We start from the raw sequence: 24,347 nt of genomic DNA on the forward strand, positions 1-24,347 counted from the left end.
GGTCACAACCACTAGGGGCACTAGAAACACTGGTCGCGACCAGCTCCTCAGTGGTCAGGACCAGCTGCTCTGTGGCAGGGACCAGTGGTCACTACCACTAGGGGCGCTAAAGATACTGGTCCTGACCAGCGCCTCAGTGATCTGCCCTGTGGTTTCTGTGGTCTGTGAAGCAGCTTTGGTATTTTCTCCTCTTTCCGGTCATTTGGCAGCACTGTTAGCTGGATAAATGTCAGAGATCTTAATCTTTTGTCTATAAAATACACTATATCAGAATTACCATGATTAATATTGTTATTATCATTGATTATGAAGATCTGTGTGGTCAGGACCAGCTGCTCTGTGGCAGGGACCAGTGGTCACTACCACTAGGGGCGCTAAAGATACTGGTCCTGACCAGCTCCTCAGTGATCGGCTCTGTGGTTTTTTGTGGTCTGTGAAGGGCTTTTATTATTTTCTCTTCTTTCCGGTCGTTTTGGCAGCACTGTTAGCTGGATAAATGTCAGAGATCATTATCCTTTGTCTATAAAATACACCATATCAGAGTTATTATGATTAATATTGTTATTATCATTGATTATGAAGATCTGTGTGGTCAGGACCAGCTGGTCTCTGGTACGGACCAGTGGTCACTACCACTAGGGGCGCTAAAGATACTGGTCCTGACCAGCTCCTCAGTGATCTGCCCTGTGGTTTCTGTGGTCTGTGAAGCAGCTTTGGTATTTTCTCTTCTTTTCGGTCGTTTTGGCAGCACTGTTAGCTGGATAAATGTCAGAGATCATAATCTTTTGTCTATAAAATACACTATATCAGAATTATTATAATTAATATTGTTATTATCATTGATTATGAAGATCTGTGTGGTCAGGACCAGCTGGTCTGTGGCAGGGACCAGTGGTCACTACCACTAGGGGCGCTAAAAACACTGGTCGCGACCAGTGGCACAGTGGTCATGACCAGCTTCTCTGTGATCTATTCCGTTGTTTGGACCAGTTGAGTGATCTGTGGAGTGTTTGTTTGTTTGTATTTATTTTTAATACAACTTTTCCCTTTTCTCACTGTGTTAGCAGAATAGCCTAAATGTGAGAAGCCATAATCGTTTGTCTATCCAATGTTAATCTTAATTGTTTTACTGGGACTCAAAAACATATACTTATGCTAATATATATATATAGCTTCCCTCAAACTTTAAGTATGAATATGGCAGAATATAATAACCCTTTTGTGTATCTGTGGAAGGAACATTAGTATTCCTATTTAGGCTACATGCAGATAGATTTATAGTTTTAATTATGTTAAATATTAGTTTCTAAATTGGCTAAAATCTTTGTCCTGTGTTTTATTATTATCATAATCATGATCAACTAATTAAAGGCAAAAGTACAAAATCATTCAATGATCAGGAATTTTCAAGTAAAAAGTATCTGTAACAGTATCGGCAATACTGGCCCTGTAATTACTTGGATTGATACCATAATTAACAGTATCACCCACCTCTACGTTTAAACCAATGAAATGAAGGAAACGATTGGTGATTCAGTTCATGACAAATCAGGAGTGATGTGATCGTATTGATCATATACCTATGTTCATTCTAAATCCACAATTTCTCATCAACACTTGAGAATTCGCTCCCATGAGTCTTTGCGCCATCAGCGTCTGCAAACGGTACTCCTCTGGTCACTACACTTTTCGCTAGGATTCCGAGGCACATTCCGACAATCCGTCTTAATCTTTGCTTACGTTATTTTTTTTCCTACTAAAATGTTTTCTTTTATGCAGGCTACAATTGACATCCTGGTGAGATTAGAGGGTTTTTTCCAGATTTTATGCAGAGAAAATCCTTGGAACAATCATCGAGTGATCAGCTACATTTATTTGATATTAGTTTCTAGACCAAGATTTGATACAAAGGGGAATGTGACCAGCTTTTAAAATGCAACACATTGGTAAAGTTTAAACCAGTCAGGAAGACATGGACCTGCATAATCGATAGTTCTACTCATACAACTACAACTAATAATAATAATTTAATTATTGTTTCTCTCCTATCATAAAGAAGACTCCGAGTGCCAAAGTGCAAATCAATCTCCAGCAGGGGCTGGCTCAATTTGCGGCAGCGGCACCCACTGCGGCATCTCTGGTGGCCCTCCCAGATGCCGCAGCTAGGTGCCGCTAGCAGTCGCGGCAGGTGCCGCTGCATGCCAGGAGGTGCCACTGGATGCCGGGAGGTGCCACTGGATGCCAGGAGGTGCCGCTGCATGCCAGGAGGTGCCACTGGATGCCGGGAGGTGCCAGTGCTTGTGCCACTGCATGCCGGGAGGTGCCAGTGCTTTTGCCACTGCGTGCCGAGAGGTACCACTGCTTGTGCCGCTACCTGTGACATCTGCCGTGGCATCCAGGAGTGCCAGCAGAGATGTCGCGGCACATGTCGCGGCAAATGCCGCTGTTTGGGCGAGATGTCGCGGCAGAAGCTGCTGTTTGGTGGGGGTGCCACTGCTTGTGCCGCTACTCGTGACATCTGCCGTGGCATCTAGGAGTGCCAGGAGGGATGTCGCGGCAGATGCAGCTGTTGGGGGGAGATGTCACTGCTTATGCCGCTGTATAGGCGAGACAAGAGGGTCTGGCTGCCTCCAGCGTGAGGCTGCTTCCCGTACAGACTCCGCTCTTGGACCGCATCCAGCATAGACAAATACATAGACGCCTCATCAGTGTTGGACCGTACGTCGACGTCGCCGCCATATTGGATGTGGCAGCTCCGCCCTGTGAACTAACACAAGTCAATGGAGTGAACTTTATAAAGCGCCTTCTACACAGTGCTATAAGTTAATGCCTCATTTACACATTCACACACGTACGGGTATATTCAGGAAACAGAGGAACCAAAAACAACGTCTGTAACGTCTGATTTAAAGTTTAGTTTATTTGAAAACAGGGACAGTGCACATTAATAACATTACTGTAAATGCGCCAGAATTAGCCAAGAGGCTATTTTTCATCTGTAGTCCCTAGACAGATGTTAAAGTCACCCTAAAAACAGAACAGAATATAATATGATTATAAACGTTAACTACTATTCATATGTTCAGTATACAGGTCAGCACCAAACCATTTTATAATGTTTTCATGAGTGTTTACAGCTGCTAATGTATGTAACGCTGTTACTGTGACCTGGCAGCTGCTTATATTTGCCGACTTTGCTATATAACTTTCAACATAAATGCCAAAAAGTAAAACAGACAGTTTCCAGCTACAGCAGATCTACTGATTGCGTTTCAGATTTGCCCCTCGCTGTCCACCGTCAATATTGATCAAGTTGCGCAAGGCACGGGTCGGGTATTGGTAAACATCATGACCGGCCACCGCTGACTGTCAACGTTTTTATGCCTCTGATTCATGTCTTCATGTCGCTCCGCAAGATGTCAATTTATTTGTCACAATGGAACTTCATTCAAAGCAGAGCTCCACCAAAGAGCCTGCAATCGTTGTGGCAGGTTCTCTGATGTGTCAGTGTTTCCCCTACATGCATTCTGCTGCGGGATATTCAGCGCTGAAACATTAAAAAAAATACTTTTTTTTTTTTTTCGTTTAATATCATGGGCGAATGGCGAATTTAAGTTGCACACAGTGAAAGCACTACACCCTAAGTTGTCTTAAATCGATTATTATTGTCGCTATTTATATAATTTCTACAAATCACCCATTAAGTTGAGTGACTGAAATCCTCGCCATCCTATTCAAAGGCTGCAACAGGCTTCCCATCGAACCGGGGTGAAGTTAGTTTCAGGTTGGATATTCGGCGTATATTCACTCGGGTCCAGCCGCGACTTTATGTTCACCCAGTGTCAGCAGCAGGAGGACACTGTGTTCTAAGAATTTTGGACGTGTGGGGCCAACTAATTCTTTCTTAGCTGCAGCCAACATCGGGACAAACTAAATGTAAAGAGAGACATAGTGGAACCGTATATTTTCCTGCTCTTTTGTCCTTTGCCAATCACACCTATGAGCAGTAGAGGAAGAGGAAGAAGTAGTAGTTTAGATAGTTCCCTACTAAAAAAAACAATCAGTGGGCAATTAACAGCTATCCCTATGCTGATCAGTGTTTCCTACAGGAAATCTTGTCGTGATTGTGAACACTTCAGTGGCCGGTCAAAACATATTTTGGCTCTTTCTTGACTTTGAATGGGAGCATCTACGCTGCAATTAACCGTTGTGCATCAATAAAATATGTCTGATTCTGATTGATATATTATGACGTCAGTTGTCCATATTTAAACTTAAATTTAATGAAACAAGTTGACAGTATGGGAGACAGACATCACATTTACATGTCAGGATCTGGTTATTATGGACACAGATTAAATATTTAACTGTCATGTATCATCACAGTAACAGCGTTACATACATCAGCAGCTCATGAAAACATTATATAATGGTTTGGTGCTGACCTGTATACTGAACATATGAGGAGTAGTTAACGTTTATAATCATCAGACGTTACAGACGTTACAGACGTTGTTTTTGGTGCCTCTCTGTTTCCTGAATATACCCGTACGTGTGTGAATGTGTAAATGAGGCATTAACTTATAGCACTGTGTAGAAGGCGCTTTATAAAGTTCACTCCATTGACTTGTGTTAGTTCACGGGGCGGAGCTGCCACATCCAATATGGCGGCGATGTCGACGTACGGTCCAACACTGAATGAGGCGTCTATGTATTTGTCTATGCTGGATGCGGTCCAAGAGCGGAGTCTGTACGGGAAGCAGCCTCACGCTGGAGGCAGCCAGACCCTCTTGTCTCGCCTATACAGCGACATAAGCAGTGACATCTCCCCCCAACAGCTGCATCTGCCGCGACATCCCTCCTGGCACTCCTAGATGCCACGGCAGATGTCACGAGTAACGGCACAAGCAGTGGCACCCCCACCAAACAGCAGCTTCTGCCGCGACATCTCGCCCAAACAGCGGCATTTGCCGCGACATGTGCCGCGACATCTCTGCTGGCACTCCTGGATGCCACGGCAGATGTCATAGGTAGCGGCACAAGCAGTGGTACCTCTCGGCACGCAGTGGCACAAGCACTTTCACCTCCCGGCATGCAGTGGCACAAGCACTGGCACCTCGCGGCATCCAGTGGCACCTCCTGGCATGCAGCGGCACCTCCTGGCATGCAGCGGCACCTCCCGGCATCCAGTGGCAGCTCCTGGCATCCAGCGGCACCCCTGGCATCCAGTGGCACCTCCCGGCATCCAGCGGCACCTCCCGGCATCCAGTGGCACCTCCTGGCATGCAGCGGCACCTCCCGGCATCCAGCGGCACCTCCCGGCATCCAGTGGCACCTCCTGGCATGCAGCGGCACCTCCTGGCATCCAGTGGCACCTCCCGGCATCCAGTGGCACCTCCTGGCATGCAGCGGCACCTGCCGCGACTGCTAGCGGCACCTAGCTGCGGCATCTGGGGGTGCCACCAGAGATGCCGAAGCTGGGTGCCGCTGCCGCAAATTGAGCTTGCTGTCTCTCTCAAACAGACTGAAGTTATCGTTCGTCCCGACTTCTATCAAGCTGTTGAACAACAGAACTAAAATTAAGCTGCCACATTGTCAGTGTTAAAATGTATAATGTCTTCCATGTTTTGAGATGTTTTAATGTTGATTTTATAATGTTTTTATGTCTGTCTGTTGTTGAGGTATGCTTGTTTCTGTGAAGCAACAAATTGTAGCACTGTGCACAAGGCAAATTTTCCCTCAGGGAAAATAAAGCTATTTCTGTTCTATTCTATGATGATTTCCATTAATTGTGAAGATCAATAATATTTAACAGACAAAAGATAATTATTTGTATTTATTTATTTTTACATTTATTCAGCACAGTGTTGCCAACACAATGAGAAAAGGGAGAAGGTGTATTAAATGTACAATAACTACTCCAAAGACCACTCAGTAAGACAACAGGCAGAGGACGAGGACCACAGGAGAGACCAGTGTCTCTAGCACCCCTAGTGGTAGTGACCACTGGTCCGTGCAAGAGACCATGGTCCCTGGACAGACCACGGAATAAGCTACAATGAAAGTACTACTCATACAACTACAACTAATAATAACAATTTAATCATTGTTATTGTGATTTCTATTAATAGTGATCAATAACATTGGATAGACAAACGGCTTCTCACATTTAGGCTATTCTGCTAACACAGTGAGAAAAGGGAAAAGTTGTATTAAAAATAAATACAAACAAACAAACACTCCACAGATCCATCAACTGGTCCAAACAACGGAATAGATCACAGAGAAGCTGGTCATGACCACTGTGCCACTGGTCGCGACCAGTGTTTTTAGCGCCCCTAGTGGTAGTGACCACTGGTCCGTGCCAGAGACTTGCTGGTCCTGACCACACAGATCTTCATAATCAATGATAATAACAATATTAATCATGATAATTCTGATATGGTGTATTTTACAGACAAAATATTATGATCTCTGACATTTATCCAGCTAACAGTGCTGCCAAAACGACCGGAAAGAAGAGAAAATAATAAAAGCCCTTCACAGACCACAGAAACCACAGGGCAGATCACTGAGGAGCTTTAGCGCCCCTAGTGGTTGTGACCACTGGTCTGTGCCAGAGACCATGGTCCCTGGACAGACCACAGAATCAGCTACAACCCCTGCTGTCCACACCTGCGACTTCAGTGAAAGAGGAGGGTGTTCATGTTCTGTCGATGGGTCTCCATTGTTGTAAGAGTGGCGGAGCCCCTTTCGGGAATAGGGCGGTGCGTCAGGGGAGTGCGTAAGGTGCGTAAGGGGTGAGTGGGCGAGCGAGAGTGAGGGAGTGTGCTTACGTGCGGACAGTGAATGAATGGGAGAGGAAGGAGAAGCGAAAGCAGTAGCAGTAGTAGCAACAGCAGTAAAGTGTACAATACAGTCTGCAGTTTGGCTGTGACTAAAGGCGACGGCTCCTCAAGATACAGCAAAGCTCCCTGGTATTATTTCCCGACCAGCTTAACACGTGAAAGGGGGTTCACCGACAGTAAACACAAACTTCGGCCCTACAGGAAATCATCTCCCCTGTGCTTCCCAACCAGGGTCCGGGAGCCGAACAGGAATGGTGTGACACCATGCTATCGTTTGGCTGGCTGTAGCTAATAGCTGCTGGCTTAGCTAGTAGCTAAGTTAGAGGAGGTTGACTCGCAGCACTTCAACACTTACCGTGTGTGGTTTTTTCCGCTTGGCGAGCCAACCGGACGTGACATGGGGGTGTGGCAGCATCGACGATCCCATTTTTTAATTCGAGGTTTGAGATTTGGACTTAATTTCGGTGACGGCCTTACTAAATACTAGTGTATGTAGCCTGGAAGTGCTATTATTAGGTAGAGATGCCTATCACATGTTTAAACCTAGGCGCAAAGCTATTCTTGCGGGAATAGCTTTTTAAAGCTAGCCAGTAAAATTAAAAGTGGGTTAGCATTGCATATCAGGGTTTCCGCCAGGTTTAAGGTTGACCCCCCGCCAGGCAAAGCATTTGGGATTTTTTATTCTATTTTAATTTTTAAAAATGCTTTTCTTTAAAATGCCTTTTTAAGTGCACAGCTCAGTTGGAAACATATACGGTGGCTTTCAAAAGTATTCACCCCCTTGAACTTTTCCACATTTTGTCATGTTACAACCACAAACGTAATTGTATTTTAATGGGATTTCATGTGATAGACCAACACAAAGTGATGCATAATTGTGAAGTGGAAGGAAAATGATACAAGGTTTTCAAACATTTTTAAAAATAGAAAAGTGTGATGTGCAAAAGTATTCACCCCACTTTACTCTGATAGACTTAAATAAAATCCAGTGCAACCAATTGCCTTCAGAAGTCACCTAATTAGTAAATGGAGTCCACCTGTGTGTAATCTAAACTCAGATGTAATACAGCTGTTCTGTGAAGGCCTCAGAGGTTTGTTAGAGAACATTGTTGAACAAACAGCATCATGAAGCCCAAGGAACACACCAGACAGGTCAGGAATAAAGTTGTGGAGAAGTTTAAAGCATGGTAAGGGGTTTCAGGACTTAAAGCTGTAATCCTAAACTAGCGAAGCCGTAAAAAAAAAACTGTGTCTATGCCTCCCCATTCAGTTTGCGAAGTGCGGCACTTTGGGGTCCATCGCACTGGTTGACATTAGGGACTTTTCTCTGGCTCCCCACCAATGGCCCCCAAGAAGCCTCCAGTAAGCCCCATGAGACCAGGCTTGGTTCCTGGCAGCCTTGATCCCAACCAGCCCCCTCCAGGGACCTTGCCCACCAGCTTGACCTGTGCACCCACTCTTAAGCACCCCTCCCCTGGCTACACACCAATATCCGCTCCCCCCAGAGTTTCGTGCCCCTGGTACTCCATTTAAAGTTTCGTGCCAGTGGTACTCCATTCTGAGTCCACTGACTTTGAGTGAGAGTGGCTTTTGAGACCTGCAGATTCCCCCCTCTCCATCCCTGGATCTTTACCCAGGATGAGAGCACTCTAAGTGGGCCACAGACCTCCCCCAGATTCCCTCCTCCCTCTGGTTGTCTTCTTATAATACCGGCTTCAAAACTTGTATTCATGGTCTCTGGCTCCCCACCAATGGCCCCCCAAGAAGCCTCCAGCAAGCCCCAGGAGACCAGGCTGGGTTCCTGGCAGCCTTGATCCCAACCTTGCTCAAGGCTGCTTGGGGGCTATGGAACAGATGCCAGTCAGTAAATACAACTTTAAAGGCCGTAATTATTAGGAAATATTTCCAGCAACCTTGCAATCATGGCCCATGGCTCTTGACTCCCCCTGCTGGTCAAAACGTAGAAGGCAGTTTTTTGGAAAGCCATAATTAAAACTAGTAAAGGCGTAAAGCGGCCTGACAACCCCTAATCAGGGTTAGGATATGAAAAAATATCCCAAGCTTTGAACATCTCACAGAGCACTGCTCAATCCATGGGATGGGAAGATGGATGGAGCCAAATACAGGACAATCTTGGAAGAAAACCTGTTAGAGTCTGCAAAAGACTTGAGACTGGGGCTGAGGTTCACCTTCCAGCAGGACAACAGGCCTAAACATACAGCCAGAGCTACAATGGAATGGTTTAGATCAAAGAATATTCATATGTTAGAACGGCCGAGTCAAAGTCCAGACCTAAATCCAAGTGAGAATCTTTGGCAAGACTTGAAAATTGCTGTTCACAGACACTCTCCTTCCAATCAGATTAAGCTTGAGCTATTTTGCAAGAAGGAATGGGCAAATATTTCAGTCTCTATATGTGTATCGCTGGTAGAGACTTACCCCAAAAGACTTGCAGCTGTCATTGCAGGGAAAGGTGGTTCTACAAAGTATTGACTCAGGGGGGTGAATACTTTTGCACACCACACTTTTCCGTTTTTTATTTTAAATGTTTTTATTAAAATGTTTAAAAACCATGTATCATTTTCCTTCCACTTCACAAATATGCACCACTTTGTGTTGGTCTATCACATAAAACCCCATTAAAATACATTTACATTTGTGTTTGTTACATGACAAAATGTGGAAAAGTTCAAGGGGGTGAATACTTTTGCAAGCCACTGTATGTCCATGCTTCATCATAGTTTGTTTCTTTTGAGGTGTCAAATAAATATTTTAAATGTGTATTGTTCCCTGTGTTTTTATCACAGAGCCCTATTGGGTGAAGAAAACACACTAAACTCCAGAAGACTATTAAGACCAAGAAATACTATGAAACATTACTGTTGCAATGACTTTTATGTTGGGCCCCTTTTTGATCTATATTGAGCCAGAACTATATCTCACAGAACCAGTTTGGATTATCTGGTTCCAAATATGGTGTTAAAATGCACTAGAATACAGGAAATGGCATCTACTTAATTGAAAATGTTCTGGGGGAGGACCCCCAGACCCCCCTAGGGTTTTATTTCCTTCATACATCCATGTCTCTGTGTGTTCTTCACAGTCCAATGTTGAATCTACACAGTTCCTGTGGATGCTGATCCTAACTACAAATTAACTTGAGTAGTCTGTCTAGTTAGTCTGTTTTAAGGCTATACAATGTGCCATTTGTATAACATAAAACATGTCTAAAGTGCCCTCGGCAACACACAGAACTTAGTGCCCTCTTCAGTGGCAAGAACGCGCTGTATGTGCCCCTTTTTTTCTTTCCGCCCCTGCCCTTCAAAGAGTCTGTGCACGCCACTGCTGTGGGATTTAACTTTGTCACTTGCTCACTGGTAATGGTAAACAAAGGGAACATGAAAATTCATGATCTGCAATCCTGAAGTCAGACTTGATTTACATCCTATACCATAATCCTTTTGTATAGTCAACTAACTGCCACACAGCTGGAGTTGATAACAGATATACTTTCTGTTGTAGCACTGCCATCGTATAAGCCCACAGGTTTAAAAGGTTAATGGATCATGAAGATGCAGTCATATTGTGATGGCAAAAGGCATGGCTGTGAGCTGTAAATAACATATAGCCCATATGACACAACTTAGGCTATGTCACAACTCAAAACTTGAACATTTAATAGAAAAGTACAATGGAACACCGCTTGAAGTTGGAATTGCTACCTGCTACCTCGTGGCACATTTAGCTACTCCAATTTTAAAGCTGCTTTAAGTGTTGTTTTCATTCCAGGTAATTTCCTGTCTAGCTAACTAGCAATCCCCTCCCTCCTCTCTATGTCACCACACTTGCAATACTCCCTTCTTTTTTCAGAGGCAGCTCTCTGTGTGTTTTTTAATTGCTTGGCTGTTGGATAGTATAAGCCGTCACTGGAAGCGCTGGTATTGGAAGCTTTCCCTGTTCAGTGAGTGTGTGTTCATTGAACAGACAGGGCCGCCTCTTTATGGAGTTCTCTGACGTGATTGGATAAAGTGGGCAGGGATATATATACATATATATACATATATATATACATATATATACATACATATATATACATATATATACATACATATATATACATATATATACATACATATATATACATATATATACATACATATATATACATATATACATACATACTACTATACATATATATATCAGAGAACAAGAGATAGATATACAAATAATAGAAACTATGAGGGAAAGATAGAGAGAACTATCTCTATCCTCTCTACTCATATAGACATAAGAGATGACATAGATCGACAAGAGATACAGAGAGAGAGAACCTCTATTAAGACATATAGAAGAAAGACATACTAGAACAAACAGATATATTCCATACATACGACTATAGAGATAGATATACAAGAAGAAAACATAGTAATATATAATATATAGAATATAGACATCTAGAACATGATATATTATATATATATATAGATATACACCATCTACATTATAGTATACATATATATACATATATACATATATATACATATATACATATATATACATACATACATACATATATATACATACACATACAGTAGGCGATTTGAGGGGGGATGCTACCCCTTGTTAGCAAAATTACCAAAAAGCATCCCCCTTGTTAACCTGACATCAGTCTCCATCCGTATGGAAGTTAAATCAAGTCATTAATCAAGAGCATAGATTTTCAGTTTGAGAGCATGATTTCATTCCTTTTCAGTGACACAGCTCCTTCGCGTGCTCAGATTTTTTCTCCTCATGCTCACATTTTGTGCTTGCATTTAAATTTCTTCTGCTTTCTTTCAAAATGTCTGCTTAAAGTAAAAAATCACATGCCTGTGTTCACATTTCTCCTTCTTGCAAACAAAAATGTCGCTCGCATTCAAATGTGCCCTCTGTCTAAGTGCACGCGCTCAGAACACACACCTGCTCACAGGTCAAGTTCTGCTCTCGGATCTCTCCTCTGCTCATGGATTTTTCTTGTGTATCAACACTGTCAACCAATAGAAGGCCGGCTACTGTTGAACAATCAGATTATACCCGCTTCTTTGCGGATGCGTTCGCTGTCAGTCATTCAAGGAGTGTCGCATACGGACGGGCACTGTTTCTACCGGGTTAATCTACTTCCGTCCTCCAGGCTGTTAAATGTGGTGGTTCCCTTTATTTTATGACGACTTTTGGAATAAAATATCAGTTAATCAATACACGAGCGCCCGTGCTTTTCATTACAATAGCTACATACATCAACATAAGTAGAACAGCGGCTCTACTTTCGCCGTATTAGCCAATAGCCAGTTACCCAGGCAGCGGGATATGTTATATAGTATAAATGGTGAGAAGCCAGCATGATTGTGATGACAGCGGTTAAGAACTCGTGTTCATATTACTTTTTCCATCATGGGACGCTGGTTCGCATCCCGGCCGGCACCCTCGCTCGTGTAATGAATGAAAAATACTTTATCATAGCGTATTTTTCATTACACCTTTTTAATCACGTATGTTAACCCACCATCTCTTGTTAAGCGTTTGTCAGGGGGCCCATGAAGGAAGAAAAAAAGAAAAACAAAAAAACAGCTGTCCAGAATTGCCACAGGCCCCGTTTTTGTGAATGAAATATCTGGGGGCGGGTCAGTAAGGTAACGCTGAGTGGCCTTGATGCCTGTCAATCATGATGAGTCGCGGCTCGTCACCTCTCTGATGTGTCTGCAGCTGAGCACTGTGATCCATGTCTCTCTTCCCCGGCCGAGCGAGCCATCATACCGTAAAATACCAAATAGCCGCGGCATTTATTTGTTTCAATCACTTAACAGACCAGGCGTTTATTTGGGACAGGCGTTTAATTCCTTCTGTGGCAAGGAGGAGGTGAAAAGAAAAGAAAAATACTAAGAGCTCAACAACGCCACCCTGGGAATTTCACCCAGAGAATTATTTTCTTACGCAAGGCACACAGGTTCGTAGTTACTTAAAGGAGAGACGTGGTTCAAAGTTTTAAAATGCATTTTATTTTAATATATTCTTAAAAATCAAGAAAACTCATTCACCCAAAAGTAAGACAAACCTAATCAGGGCTGAGGCCGAAGTGGATGGACGAAGGCTAGTGCAGGGGAGGAATCCACCAAAATAAAGAAACAAACTTAAGTCACCGGGCACACGTGGCAGACACACTCTCAGTGAAGAAAAACCCACTCCAAGGGACACAGCAAGACAAGGGAGGATGCCACGACCAAGTCACCAGCAACGCCACCACCGGCCTACAGCAACTGAAAAGGGAGGAAACAACAAATTAGTGGGGTTGCACACACACAAAAAGAAAGAAAACCTAACAAAACCATAACAGACAGATCACGTGCCTAAAATCACAATATATCAATTAACTGCCCGATGTCATCAAAGAAAGAAATAAAGAAAACAAAACTCAGTTACCTAATTTACAATCTCAATTAACGAGATTTACAACATAGATTTACAAAATAGATTTACATAAACAGAATCCAAAATGAACTCAAACACACACACACACTCAAAAGTAATGAAACAGGATCCACACATTGATACACTCATTCAACATAAGGGGCACCAGTCCCCAGTAAAACAGATAGTCGTGCCCTGCAGCGTGCGGCCGACCAACTGTCCTGTACAAGCAGACGTGGCGACACTTCCGATGGCCGCAGGACAACGCCGTAACGGCATGCAGCAGCAGCAAATATGAACGATATGAACGTAGTAAACACAACGCACAAAGCAGCAGCGGCCCAAGGAGGTGGCTACAGTGACACCTAATTAAGGAAAACCATCATTAGCATTGGCTAAGTTAAAATGATGAGGTTATGCATTAACGTATAGGCTACATACCTTTTTAGTAGCACAGACACTCACACACTCATGAGAGGAGGGAGGGAGAAAGGACTCCAGGCAGCCGCCAGCATTTACCTGTGACCACACTAGCATTAGCCACCTAGTAGCATCAACCACAACGGAGAGAGAGATGACACTTACCACCGCCAAACAATCACAGCGGCGCACACGGACAGGAAGCACAAAGCAGCACACGATCGCCCTACAACACAACACAAATGCCTTAAAACATGATGATCGAAATAAAACGAGCAGCGAGGTGAAGCAGCGTGCATACCTGTCGGGCACACAACCGCCGACCCGGAAATGACGCAGGTGACAATGGGAGCGCAGAGGACGAACCGGCGCGCGGACTGCCGCTTTTGTACCGGCCTACACCAATGCGTAGCGGAAATGAGTGGAAACCATAGTAACCACATGTAAACAAAAAGGACAAGGGGGGAAACGAGACAAAATGCTTATCCTGCTACACTTCCTCTCAAAATCCGGAATGAAAATGTCACAAACTTCGCCAGCTTCTCGGTGAATTCTCTGGCATCCTCCTGCAAGTTGCGGCGGAGGAAACGATTCATCCAACTAGCACTCGCTGCAAACTCCTCATCTCTGCTGTCTGTCACTCACGGTTTTCCCGAGTTTTCCTCTGCATATATTTTACGACAGAAAGTTTGAATTTCAAGTCATACTTTTTATTGTGTTGCTGCACCGGAGCCATGGCGATCATCAGTGTGAAACTGACTGACAGAAAGCAGCACAACGCGTGAAAAAGGCGAAGAAGAAAAACGTGCAGTGTCAGTGGTCACGTCTTCTTCCTTGATTAAAAAAGAATTTATTTGGAACCAGCGGTTATTTATCAAAATATACACCTGCATCGGCGTTTAAAGGGGACCCTGCGGTTAATTGACACGCGGCTATTGGTAATATACGGTACATTTACACCCAACTCTGTACGCCGGGCCGGGATGCGAACCAGCGTCCCATGATGCAAAAAGCATCATAAATTGATGTTCTTAACCGCTGTACTATCGTCTCAACCATATTGACTCTTCAGTATTTATACTATATAACATATCCCGCTGCCTGGGTAGCTGGCTATTGGCTAATATGGCGAAAGTAGAGTCGCTATTGTTCTACTTTATGTTGATGTAGCTACTGTAATGAAAAGCACGGGCGCTCGTGTATTGATGAACTGATATTTTATTCCAAAAGTCGTCATAAAATAAAGGGAACCACCACATTTAACAGCCTGGAGGACCGAAGTAGATAAACCCGGTAGAAACAGGCATGTGATTTTTGAATTCAAGCAGACATTTTGAAAGAAAGCAGAAGACATTTAAGTGCGAGCACAAAATGTGAGCATGAGGAGAAAAAATCTGAGCATGCGAAGGGGCTGTGTCACTGAAAAGGAATGAAATCATGCTCTCAAACTGAAAATCTATGCTCTTGATTAATGACTTGATTTAACTTCCATACATCCGCTAGTAGCAGATAGTATGCTAAAATCACAAGTGGCCGCGATCAGCTCCGACGCACAGTGGAGTCAAGCCGGGCACGGCTGCTTTGCGATCCGGCAGCCTGGTTTAGTTTTGACGAAAGCTGCAACAAGCTGCACAGCGCAGATCGCGCCAACAGGAAGTCAGAGACACGGAAACGGCATAGAGTATCCAGCCAGTTTTCAAAATAAAACACTCTGTGCAGACTCCCGACTGTATAAAAACGAAAAATTACCAGATCAACAAAGTCTGGCAGGCAAAAGACGCTTCTGAAACGTTCCCGTTATGATGCCGTGCGGAGGGAGGAATAAAACCTGTAGCAGACGCACATGTTTATTTTCAGTAATGTTTAATTTTTTTCAGAGATGGGTTTTTTCTGACAGTTTAATATTAATAGTAAGTTTGTTATTTATGTTCTAAAACTAAATGTTACTTTTTGTGAGTGTTTTTAGTGTGTCTGTTAAGAACATGGTGGCTTAGGTTATGTTGGTAATTATCATTTTTGTGCTGGTTTATAGTTTAACCATTAGTGAGGTAGCTGTTACATTTCCGAGCTCTTTTACCCCCCGTCCAAACGCACCCTGCAGGAGTGACTTTCTCCATTCTGTATTTGTAGTTTTTAAATATAAGGTCTTCATATCGGACAATATATTCGCTGATACCGATATATCTGTGATAATGTTGGATAAATAGATATAATAAATAGATCAAATCGGCCAACAAATAAGTCGGACACGCTCTACTATTTTGCACAATGTTCACTGATTGTCTTTCAAGGAATTTAGATGGTAAAAAATTCCAAGTGTGAGAATCATGAGAAAACCCTGCCTGAATAAACTCAGTCCACTGCATACAATTTAAAGGTGTACTTACTCAGTACATTAATTCAGTTATAAAAAGACCATTGTAGTATTTAGAGAAGGAAGATAACTGGATAAAATGGAATTGTAGAATTAGAAATGTCATCGTTATGGTTAAGAGTGTGTACATAGGTGTGTTGGGGCAGGGTGATGCTCGTGTTGGGCCATCCCCCTTGTTAAAAATTAACAAATCACCATATATACAGTGTTGGGAAGATTACTTTGGAAATGTAGTTGGTTACAATTACAAGTTACCCTGTTGAAAATGTAATAGTAGTGTAACTATTTCAAGTACTTTCTCAAAGTAATGTAACTAATTACATTTGATTACATTATGATTACTTTTCTTAATTTTGAATGAAATCTCTCAACTGCTAACCATTTTCACATTTTAAGACCTATAGTGTGATAAACCTTTCAGTTCAAAGGTTTAACCATATATTATGAGTCTGACATTAGCCTTTACTGCGAAGGAGGCTCACTTCCTCACTAAATGGAGCGACAACGGGCTGATTTCAGCCAATAGGAGCAGGTTGTTTTAATGGAGAGAGTATGAGCGATACAAAAAAGCCTGATCACAGCCTGAAGCAACAGTGTTGCTGCAAATATGACAAGAGGAGGCTGATTTTAATTTCTGACAGCTCTAGATTGAGCTGCTTTTAAATGTGAAGCTTTAGAGCAACAGCAACTGTTGTTTTGAACTGTGTTTTATATTGTTTTCATATATTTCACTGATCGCAATTATAAAATGCCAGTGTGTGTTTTATTGAAAGCGAGGCTGGGTGTGCGTATGAAAATAGGTTACAGTGGGTTTTTTAGGTGCTGTAGCTACAAGCAAATCTCATGTTTTTAAATGTGAGAAAACAGAGTAGACTACTCAAGATTTGCGTTTGGGCAACACATAACCGGCGAAACAATTAATGTATTCATGGCCACATTAAGTTAAATTATCTGTCCTGCTGCGAGCACACAACTTATTTCAGTGGTGACTGACTGTATATAAAAGTAAATAGGCTATAGCCTAATAAATGACCTCCTGACACGAATCGGATCAACAGCTGAGCAGCGTATCCCCTCTGCTGAACATCTGTCGGCGGAGACGCTCAGAGAGAAAGTAAACAGCAGCGGATCAGCGCGATCTCTCCCTCCGTACAAATGTTCTGATCCAGCTCCACTGGACTTTCAAAGGTGACGTCAGCTGTAAATGAGTTAAATAGTGAATAAATATATATATATATATATACATATATATATATATATATATATATATATATATATATATATATATATATATATATATATTAGGGCTTTCAAACGATTATTTTTTTTAATTGCGATTAATGTAATGTAATGTAGGTAAATGTACCTTCATGTATTTTGTTCATGTTCTTAATACTTTTAACAACATAAGAAAGGGCAAATATGCTTGCTTTATGAAAATGTTTATTCAACACTTAAAATCATGCACTTGAAATAAAAGGAGAGGCACCCATCTGCAGTCAAGATGGCCGACAAGGGTGCCGCCATGGATCCAATCCATACCGGAAGTCCCAACCAGAAGTTGGTTAATCACCAAAATAAAACCAAAATAAAAGCCGCCATTTATCCAATCCATACCGGAAGTCTCAAGCGGAAGTTAGTTAATCACCAAAATAAAACCAAAATAAAAGCCCAAACAATCTCTCTAGACGTGCCTATCTTCTATCTATAAATGCATGGAATCTCTGTCTGTCTGTGTGTGTCTGTGTGTATGTGTCTGTTGGTCAAATATCTCTGCGGATAAGGATCACACTGACCTGAGACTTTCAACATGGCTGCTGCATGGTTCAGTGGTGTGCATCTAAGCATTTGTCTGGCTAGCCGCTAGCTACACGGCCCACATCCCGAGGCGACGGACCGGACGCATCGGCACGTCCAAAACCGGAGTTAGGGTAAATAATGTCCGCCACGCTTTTTCGCGAACATTGCCGTCACGTTTGCTTTGTGTCTGGTGCAGGAAGAAACGGTAAAAACGGGCTTTTGTCACGAAAGTGTCCAAGCAGCAAGTTTGGTTGTTGAGGAACAGGAAGTTGTGGGAGGGACCTAGGCGGATGATTGATGAACGACGGTCGGTGTATAGACAGCGATTTTGAGAGTTGACAGATTTGTGACATTTAGCGTGTTTGGAGTGTGTAGTTAGTGTGTTATGTAGTGTTTGGTGTCGTGTGTTTAGTGTGTAGTGGAGTCGGTTTTTTGTTTAATGAGTCAGAACAATGAGAAGATGCTGAATGTGGAGCAGGCAGTGCAGCTCTTCATTCAGCTGGAAGGAGCTCAAGCAGACCTGAGCATTGCCTGCATTTAAATGTAAATAGTTACATATAACTTCGTAAATGTTTAAAATGTATGCACAAATTTAGCAAACAACAATTTATATTTGCATTACAAGTAAAAATGGTTTGTTAAACATATTTGTGGTTTTCACAGGAAAAAAATCTAACTTTTTCTACTCGGATTTTATGTTTTTTTTGTGATTTTAGGTCCATTGTGTTAATACAGTATGTCAAAATAAAAAAATAACTGTACAGTCACACATGTGAGGTTGTGCTGAAAATAATGACACCAAGTAAATAGTTTTTAAGGTGAAATATAATGGCAAAATCAAAAATAGTCAAAAACAGCCAATTATACCCTGGAATATCGGATTTCACAACAAACCTAAATATCCCTGACGTCCCACCTTCAAACACAGCCTCATTTGGCCATCCATGAAAAAGCTACTTCACCTCCCACTTTTTTATAGGAATACATTTTTCTTACGGGCACTGCACTAGTTTTTTTAAAATTGCATTTGAGCTTGGCAACGTGCCGCAGTGTCGGGCGCCATCCTAGTTGCAAGACGCCAGAGCAAGAGCGAGAGAGAGAGAGCTCTCGATAATCATATCTAACTATGTAACGGGGAAAGAATGAATGTATGTTATTACACTGCAGGGATCGAAATTAGCACCCGTGTGCTGGCGCCTGGTGGGTGAATTGAATCAGTTTACCAGCAACTGTGATGGATTGATTCCAGTCAGAACTGATCCAATTAATCTTAATGATCTATATCTTGGTTAAGGCATAACAGTGCGCTTTACACGACCCAAGAGATCCGGTCAAATTATGTTTCTGATTCGACCAAAGTGTCAGCTGGACTTCAGAAGGCCGGAAATCCACAACTACTTGAACAGCTGTAAGCGGTCATTTGGACCGCTAGATTTAAAACTCTATAATCTCTCATGTAAATACCCGATTGAGTGATGAATGCATTCATTATGTCATGATATATTTTTCTTTAACAAAATTACACCAAAATGTACATTTTAACAAGTTTAATCATACATTTATTAATAACATAGTAAACCGTTATTTTTGCATATTTACACAAGAATTTAATAGAGAAAAGTAAGAACAATTAAAAGTAACTTATTTAATTATAAATGATTTTATAATAATATATAAGTTAAAAATATATAATAATCGAAAAAGCTGGAAACGAGCTGATCTCAAACAAAAAAAGAGCTGTTGTGATCACTGGTCACAGTCTCCACAGATTTCCTCCACTCTCCTCACAGTTACCACACACGGGCTTGTGGCATTTCAAGTGTCTGACGTTTGGTTCCGTTTGCAGCTCTTTCAGACCGACACTGCTTCCGTGTCCGCGTCTGTAGTTGCTTCCGCTGCTGCTCACCTCGTGACGACTGCCGCGGCCGCTTTCCACTCCGTGTATTCTGCCCTCAGCTCCTCTGCCAGCTGCTGCAGGACTTTCCTCCGGGCTCTCCTGCTGCTGGTGCTCCTTGAATGAGATGCGGGCATTGATCCCAGCCAGGTCGAGGATGTTATAGAAGACCGCCACTGGCTATCTTTCCGCCTTTGACGGAGTACTCCCTCGCATCTGGTCCGGGACGTCCACGCCGTACTTGGTGTTGTTGTAACAGTTGAAAGCAATTTAATCAGTCTCTTATTCTGAAGCAATGACTTCTTTCCACGTCTCCATCGATTTTCCACTTCAAATTAAACGTGCACAGACAACGACATAAGGTTAAATATGTTTATTGACTAAATAAATGCAGAGTAAATGATATAAGGTAATAATAGGCACCTACGGAAGCGCATTGCATTCACTTGATAAAAAAAAAAATAGTCGCCTTATCTCGTAATTACGAGAAAAGATCTCGTAATTACGAGATCAGGATCTCGTAATTATGAGAAAAGATCTCGTAATTATGAGATAAGGAAAGGTGCGTCGTTGATTGTGAATAACATTTACGGTAATCGTACTGAAGCCGCTCTGATGAGTGGCTGGTGGTGACTGTGCGGGTCAGACTGCAGTCTCAGTCAGACCCATGAAGCATACGAGGATAAGGATTTTGACAGAGGATTACTTAAATAGTACACAGTAGAAGTACATGAAGTACTATAGTTACACAAGTATAGGGAGTACTTAGTTCAGCAGTATATGAATCTTGGTCTACTAATAGAAAATACGTTTTTTAATTACACATAAAAGTTGGGCGAAATGTTCTTATTCTTTTTCTCTGTTAAGGATTTTGACACAGGATTACTCGAAAAGTACACAGTAAAAGTACTACATATTATGCATGCAAGTAGTCTAGGAAGTGCTAAATCCAGCAGTTTATAAATCTTGAACTACTTGTTTTTTCTCATGTCGTCCTTTACTTTGAAATCCGGATACCTTCGTGATACCTTCAGTTTATTACCGGGAGTATTTACTGTAAAAGTATGATCTCGTAATTACGAGATCTTTTCTCATAATTACGAGATCTTTTCTCATAATTACGAGATCTTTTCTCATAATTACGAGATCCTGATCTCATAATTACGAGATCTTTTCTCGTAATTACGAGATCTTTTCTCATAATTACGAGATAAGGTGTCTGATTTTTTTTTTATCCAGTGAATGCAATGCGCTTCCGTAGGCACCCGTTGTGGTGACTCACTTCCGCTTAAAAGTCAGCCAGCGCGAACACTTCCGGTGGCCATCCGCTTTGTTTGTTTTGGTAGGTAGCGGCTAAGCTAGTCGACTCGACGATGAAAAAGTTTAAATATCAGCGACCGTCTGGTACAACAGCTGAGCACTGTTGTGTGCCATTGTGCCAGGCATCTAGCAAGTACAATAATGTGCTTAGTTTTTTCACTTTTCCTGCCGACGAGGAGATAAGGCGAAAGTGGATAGTCGCGATCCGCAGGGACAAACTTACGATCACGGCTCACACCCGGGTATGTAGCCGGCATTTTAAACCGGAAGACATCCGTGAGCCAGCATCAGAAACTGCACGACGTCTGTTAAAAAGGGGATCTGTCCCGGAGTTATTTGAGTGGAACAATTTCTCCCTTCCACTTCCACGGCCGGGGGTTTGGGAGAGAAGGCAGAGACTACCGCCAGAGGATGACAGGGAGTCTAACGCACCGGACCATCTAGCGGAAGACGTCTCAATGGACCACGACTACGTGTCGGCTCCAGACCCAGCGGTCGTCGATTTGGTGCTGGAGGAAAATGCTTCTCTCCGGGAGGAAATTCGCCAGCTACGAGGACAGGTCGAGAGCCTTACGCTGAGGCGGCGATTCGGCATCCACCGTTTTGCTGCCTCGGACAAAGACATTAGATCCTTTACTAGGTAAGGAAGTGGGGATAATGCATAACAATACAGACTATACGTTTGGGATGAAACATAATTAATTAGCTCAATATGTTTTAGTCCCTCATGTTTTTAGCTTCTATGCTTTCATGTTTTAGTCCCCCATGTTTTTTGCCTCCATATTTTAACCAATATTTTAACCCTTTACTGTTTTAGACTATCAGTTTTTAATCTCCAGTGTTTCCTCAGGGGGGCCTGCCAGATTGGGAGTTGTCTCTGGTCTGGCCGCGGGGGGTGCTGTCCCGTGGACGGTTCCGGCCTGGGCGACTAGAGGGCTCTGCACTTTGGTGCGGGGCCTCCTGTCTGCCCGGGTTGGGGTGGTCTCTGTGGTGGGGCTCCCTGCGACCTTGGACTGGGATCTCTCCCAGTGTGGTTGGCCCCCCAAAGGTAGCTTCCTAAAGCTTCCTCTGTGCCTCAGATCTCGCTGCCCAGCCATGTCTCTGTAGTGACAGCTAGCGTTTGTGTAGGTGTGAGTGTGTGTGTCTGTGTGTCTGCGTGGCTGTGTGTGTAGGTGTGAGTGTGTGTATGAGTGTGTATATATTTGTGTGTGTCTCTGTGCATGACTATGGGGGTGGGAGGGTTGGGTTCTTTTAAGCTTCTTCTCCTGATTTTATTTGCTGTTTCTCTTTTTCTGCTGTAAGGCACTTTGTGATACTTTCTGTATGAAAAGCGCCATATAAATAAAGGTTGATTTGATTTGATTTGATTTGAAATACCCGTACTAATGTGCTAATAAGTGCAAGATTCTATTGCAGAATGCCCATATTAAAGTGCTTCAAGCATACAACAAACAACATATTAAAATACAACAAGCATACAACAAACGGACAAAGAAGTATACAAATTTAAGTATGACCATGTTCACAAATCTGGTTTTCAAATAGCCACGCTTTAAGATGTTTGGAGAATGATGCGATGGTTGGTAGTTGGTAGTACCGTGTATGTAAAGTGCAATATGTTATATGGAGGGTATATGATTACAATATTTGTATTCTCAGAAATTATAATAATAAAAAAATAGGCAGATACATTTAATTAAAGTCATCTGTTTATTCTGTTGTGTAGTTAATTATGAAGAGTTATTATTGTTATCTGTTTTCTATTTTTTTTTTTAGGTTTGCATCATATGATCTCCTCATGCGGTTTTGGGCCTTGATTGAGCCCTCTCTGCCATCTATGGTCAATGTTGGACAAGGACAGAGAGGAACTCTCACTGATTCAAATGCTGCAACTCATTCCCTGCAGCCCATTGATGAGTTGTTCCTGTTCCTAAACTACCTGGCCCTTGGATCCAAGCAGCGGGACCTTGCTGACCGGTACAGTGTCCATCAGACCACAGTCAGCCGAATCATAACATCATGGAGCAACTTCCTGTATACAGTACTCGGCTCGATAAGGATCTGGATGCCTGAGGAGCAGATTCACGAATTTCTGCCTGCAGACTTCAAGGACTACCCTGACACTACAGTCATCCTTGACTGCACTGAGCTGAGATGCCAGTGCCCATCTTCCCCTCTCCTCCAGAGTGAGGTGTTTTCATCCTACAAATCCCACTGCACTCTGAAAGGGCTCATTGGAATTGCACCACATGGGGAAGTGACATTTATCTCTGCACTGTATGCTGGGTCTATCAGCGACAAGCAGATCATGTGAGAATCTGGTCTCCTTACCCTCCTAAAACGTGGTATGGCTGTCATGGTATTCAGAGGTTTTCTTATTGATGACATTGTACCCTGCAAGATCTACAGGCCAGCATTCCTCTCTGGCAGGTCCCAAATGTCTGCAGGTGAAGTTAGGGAGACCCAGGCCATAGCATGTCTCAGGGTGCATGTGGAGCGCCTCATTCGCCGGGTCAAGGAGCACAAATTCTTTGACTCGGAAATTCCGCTTCGGCTTTTTGGGAGCATCAACCAACTCTACACTGTGGCCTGTCTCCTCACAAATTTTGAAAATGGCCCACTGGTAAAGGCTTGGGCAAAGAAGCCTGAGGTCTGAGTAACCACAACAAAGTCCCCATTTTTTGAGGAAGGACTTTTTGAAAACACGTGTGTATAAGTTCATACAAACATGCAACTACACACTTAATCTCATTTATATACAAAGTGCTCTGTAAATAAAGTCTGAATGATAAATATACAGTGTGACTGCCTTTGGTGTGCACATCAAGCTTTCAGTTAGACGACCTTCATCATGGCATTGCACATAACATACAGTGTGTATGTTATGTGCAATGACCTGATGGAATGTTGTCTGTCCGAAAGCTTGGTGAATATAAAAGAGTTGCTTGGATCTAAGTGTGCATTAAACCAGTTTTTATTTGTACTTTTAAGAAATCTAAATCCCTTTTAAAAATACTTAAAATTGGAGCAGTAGTCTGCATTCATCTGTCCACTTTCCCAACCCCTTTCTTCCTTTATCTTATCAGTGTTTATAGTTACTAGTGCAGTGCCCGTAAGAAAAATGTATTCCTATAAAAAAAGTGGGAGGTTAAGTAACTTTTTCATGGATGGCCAAATGAGGCTGTGTTTGAAGGTGGGATGTCAGGGATATTTAGGTTTGTTGTGAAATCCGATATTCCAGGGTATA

The 24,347-nt window shown here is 42.6% G+C and overlaps 1 protein-coding gene across 1 annotated transcript; it reads left to right on the top strand.

Annotated features, from left to right (window-relative positions):
- The first annotated feature begins 21,108 nt into the window (after positions 1–21,108).
- LOC115576889 (THAP domain-containing protein 1-like) lies at positions 21,109–23,893 on the top strand. Its single transcript, XM_030409500.1, has 2 exons — positions 21,109–21,740; positions 22,877–23,893. Exons 1-2 carry the CDS (start codon positions 21,154–21,156, stop codon positions 23,412–23,414), a joined length of 1,125 nt encoding a protein of 374 aa, XP_030265360.1. The 5' UTR covers positions 21,109–21,153; the 3' UTR covers positions 23,415–23,893.
- Positions 23,894–24,347: the final 454 nt, after the last annotated feature.

Source organism: Sparus aurata, chromosome 24 (genome assembly GCF_900880675.1).
Source record: "Sparus aurata chromosome 24, fSpaAur1.1, whole genome shotgun sequence".
In the NCBI taxonomy this organism is placed as follows: domain Eukaryota; kingdom Metazoa; phylum Chordata; class Actinopteri; order Spariformes; family Sparidae; genus Sparus; species Sparus aurata.